The 3779-nt window shown below is 40.3% G+C and overlaps 1 protein-coding gene across 1 annotated transcript in view; it reads right to left on the reverse strand.

Moving 5' to 3' along the window:
- The window catches only part of LOC104513467 (sushi, von Willebrand factor type A, EGF and pentraxin domain-containing protein 1-like), a gene marked incomplete at both ends in the record, with an annotated part of 20922 nt that extends 18370 nt beyond the window's left edge, over positions 1-2552 (reverse strand). The window contains 3 exons of the mRNA XM_010156824.1: positions 624-825; positions 1733-1846; positions 2439-2552. Coding sequence (XP_010155126.1) covers positions 624-825; positions 1733-1846; positions 2439-2552 — 430 coding nt within the window. The remainder of the gene's footprint in view (positions 1-623; positions 826-1732; positions 1847-2438) is intronic.
- Positions 2553-3779: the final 1227 nt, after the last annotated feature.

Raw genomic sequence — 3779 nt, forward strand, 5'->3', positions numbered from 1 at the left:
GGATGAAAAACTGAACATGAGCCGGCAGTGTGCGCTGGCAGCCCAGAAAGCCAACCGTATCCTGGGCTGTATCCAGAGAAGTGTGGCCAGCAGGTCGAGGGAGGGGATTCTGCCCCTGTACTCTGCTCTGGTGAGGGCTGGAGCACCTCTGCTATGGGGACCGGCTGAGAGAGTTGGGCTTCTTCAGCCTGGAGAAGAGAAGGCTCCAGGGAGACTTTATAGCACCTTCCAGTACCTGAAGGAGCTACAAGGAAGCTGAGTGACAGGACAAGGGATAATGGGTTTAAATTGAGGTACATAACTTGTCAGCCCATATTCTTCTAGTGGAAAGCAAGACAAACACTTGAAGCTTTGGAATGTGCATTTTGGAAGTTCAATATTAAAAACATGCAGTCCTACTACGCTTACGTTTCAAACACTACATATTTCTTTGCTGTCTTCCTTTTTAAAAGTGAGGACATTAGGATTTATTTTATTGCCTTTTAAAATCTCCTTAAGCGTACATAAAGGGACCATTTATATTGGGTCAGGCTGCCAATTGCCTTGCTGAAATCTAAGAAGGCTTAAGCACCACAACATATCTGACTTTCCACTTCATAATAAATCAATCATCTGTTTTTCACCTGAAGCTGTTGATACCATCTCTGCATGTAGCTCCATTCCTACAGGGTCTGCTGAGACACTCATCGATGTTTCTTTCACACAAGACACCAGTAAAACCTGGGAGGCATTTGCAGGCGAAACTGCCAACTCGATCTTCACAAATAGCCCTATTAAGACACGGGTTTGAAAGGCATTCATTGACCTCCATTTCACAGTGAGCACCTAAGAAGAAAAGAACAAAGTCACAGCTCTGCTTTGAATTAACCTAGAAAGAAGATTACTAACCCATCTCTGGTTTTTTTAAGGATTGTTGCCAGTATTCTGGGAAACAGCAAACACCACGGTAGCCATGCCGGTTTGGGATTTACTCCATTAACTGAGGTTAAGTGGTAAATAGAAGTATTACAAGAACCATCTTTGCTGTTACAGAAATTAACACTCAGCAAACTGTGGGGAATGTAAATGGATATTGCCCATTATGTGAGTAATTTGGGCTGAATCAGAAAATCACCTAAGAAACTGTTCTGAGCAACTAATGAGAAGCTGCTACAGAAGACATTTAGCCAGAACATCAGCGCTAAGGAAAAGCATGAAATCCAGAACCCCATGATTCTGGGATTTCTGCTGTGAAAAAGTGTCTATGTTACAAGCATCAGAGAATGAAGAATCTGTGTGTGATGTTATAGTGGCGCTCTTTGGCAACATGATAATCAACATTATTGACAACAATCAGTTGTTACAGAAAGCTATGAAAGCCATAGAAAGCTGTGGAGTAGTTTTAATATATACAGTCTTGTTTACTGTTATAATATCTTTCTTCTTAAAATAAAATTAAAAATTAACAATTTGCAGCCATGTGCACGTCCTTATTCTTTCCTCAACATCACGCAGTGAATTTCATGGCAAGACTAGGAACAGAGGATTCACCACTTAGTAAAACCTTCTGAAGACACACTTACACTACAGGGACTCTGAGAGATTACACGGACTGAGGGAATCTAGTACATCCATAGCAACATATAACATACGTAATTTATACCAGTGAGATTGAAATACTTTGGGCAGGGTAGGAAGAAATCTTTTTTTGGTCATAACGAGTGAAGGCTGACTTAAACAGAAAAAGGTGTACCTGTGAATCCTTTTGAACAAGTGCAGCGGTAGCTGTTCTTGCCATCAACGCAGTGGGCTCCGTTCAAACACGGACTGGAGCTACACTCATTTATATCTTCCTCACACAAGAGACCTTTAAACATCAAGGGTTACAGGGCATGATCAAGACATTTTCAAGGTCTGCATGCTGCAGTGACTGGATGTGGAAAACAGAACAACAACATACTGCTTCCATAACAAAAAGCTATGGGATCAGGTGATAAAATTCCATGTTTGACTGCACTACTGCAAACATCTACAGACACCATCTGTGTTACTTAAATGCAGGGATGTGAAAAATGTGAAGTCCATGGTTTGTGTTTATAAAGTTTAAAAAATATACAGCCAATGTGGCTGTTGATAAATGTATAGCCATAAACATGAAAAGTGAGGGACACCATTTCTGCTGGAAAACACCAGGCCTGTTTTTCGATCACACAAAATTATCTCCTCAATAGTTTATCTCAGTATTTAGAAATTAGGTGCTGTTTTGGTAAAGTACTCAAGCATGCCAGTTTCCGCACAGATTTCAATGCCTTCAACATGTAGAACCTTAGTCTAACTTGTAGATCAGATTGCTTCCCTGTTATAATTCCATGGATTATACAGCCCTTGTGTTTTGTGTTATCTACTTGGCACAGAAATAATGCCTGTCTGAAGAAGAGCTATGAAATGAAACAAATTACCTGAATAGCCTGGTTGGCAATCGCAAACAAAGGTCCCAATGCCATCTTTACACATTCCATTGTTGTGACATGGAGATGATTTACACTCATCAACTTCTGTTTCACATTTCAAGCCTAGAATGTAAAATAAAGGACTAAGAATGAGGAGACAAATTTGAAATTGTTCAGAAACATGGAAGTCATGACTACTTAATGTATAAATCCATGACTGATTAATTGTGTATATTACCAGAAATCCAGGTTTATTATCTTCTCTTTAGACTGTGACCCGGGACTAAAATCTATTAGAAAGGCATGATGCACATCAGGCAACAGACTGATCAGTTCTAGACAGTGGCGTTTAATACGCATCGCAAGGAACAGAGATCACTTATTGATAATAGCTGAATAGTAAGTCACCTGTTTGCTTAGAAGCAACTGGAGCACAGGCAGATCTGGGGGAATTAGCTGTTTAGAGTGCAAATTTCCAGATTTGCTAATCATAAATAGTGCCAAGTGATAGGATTTTCAAATCCACTAATTCAACTAAAAGAAACCCCATTCAAATCCTCTTCTGCCAAACAAGATATAATTCAGCAAGAACATGAGCAACTATTTCTTTTCTTAGTACTTATGTATGGTAAATCTGTGATGGATATTCCAATCAGTTAGGCACTGAAATGACACCACAGTGTTTTGCTCCTTTATGCCTGCTCATGTTAAGGGCATGGAGACATGAGCTCCTCCACTTGCTTCTTAATTTTTTACCTATATATCCAAGTGGGCATATGCAAATATATCCACTTCCCAACTGTTTGCATGTCCCATTGTTGTGGCATGGTTCCAGGAAACACTCATGAAAGACCTGACAGAGGCAACAAGAATGACACAGTTACAGTCAACGTGGAAACAGAGGTGGAACAAAATGTTCTAATATTAAACAGTACACCCTATAGTCACTTTGGAAAGCTGGGGGAAAAAGAAGCCTCTGGCATTAACTTCTAGCTCTTCCTCTTTGTCTCCTCAGCACACCAGACATTCTTTTTTCTAGAGAAAAATACCAAGAATCTGAATTACTATTTTAAAATGACATTTAAAATGTGATCATTGCAGTTGTTCCCATAGAACTTTCTCAGCTACAATTCACAGGTGATATTATGGTATCTTTCATGAGAGTTCTCCACTTCTCATCCTTTTACATTGGCTAATCACTTTCTGTTACTGGTCATCAGGTGAGGTGGGGGGAACTTCACGGTGTAGAGAGCAAGATGTAGAAGAAAAACTGTGCAGACCCCCAGATCACTGGAGAAGGAGCAGAAGGATGTGCTCCAAGCACCGGAGCAGAACTTCCCCAGCAGCCTG

Source organism: Eurypyga helias, unplaced genomic scaffold, assembly GCF_000690775.1.
Source record: "Eurypyga helias isolate BGI_N326 unplaced genomic scaffold, ASM69077v1 scaffold37188, whole genome shotgun sequence".
Taxonomy (NCBI): Eukaryota; Metazoa; Chordata; class Aves; order Eurypygiformes; family Eurypygidae; genus Eurypyga; species Eurypyga helias.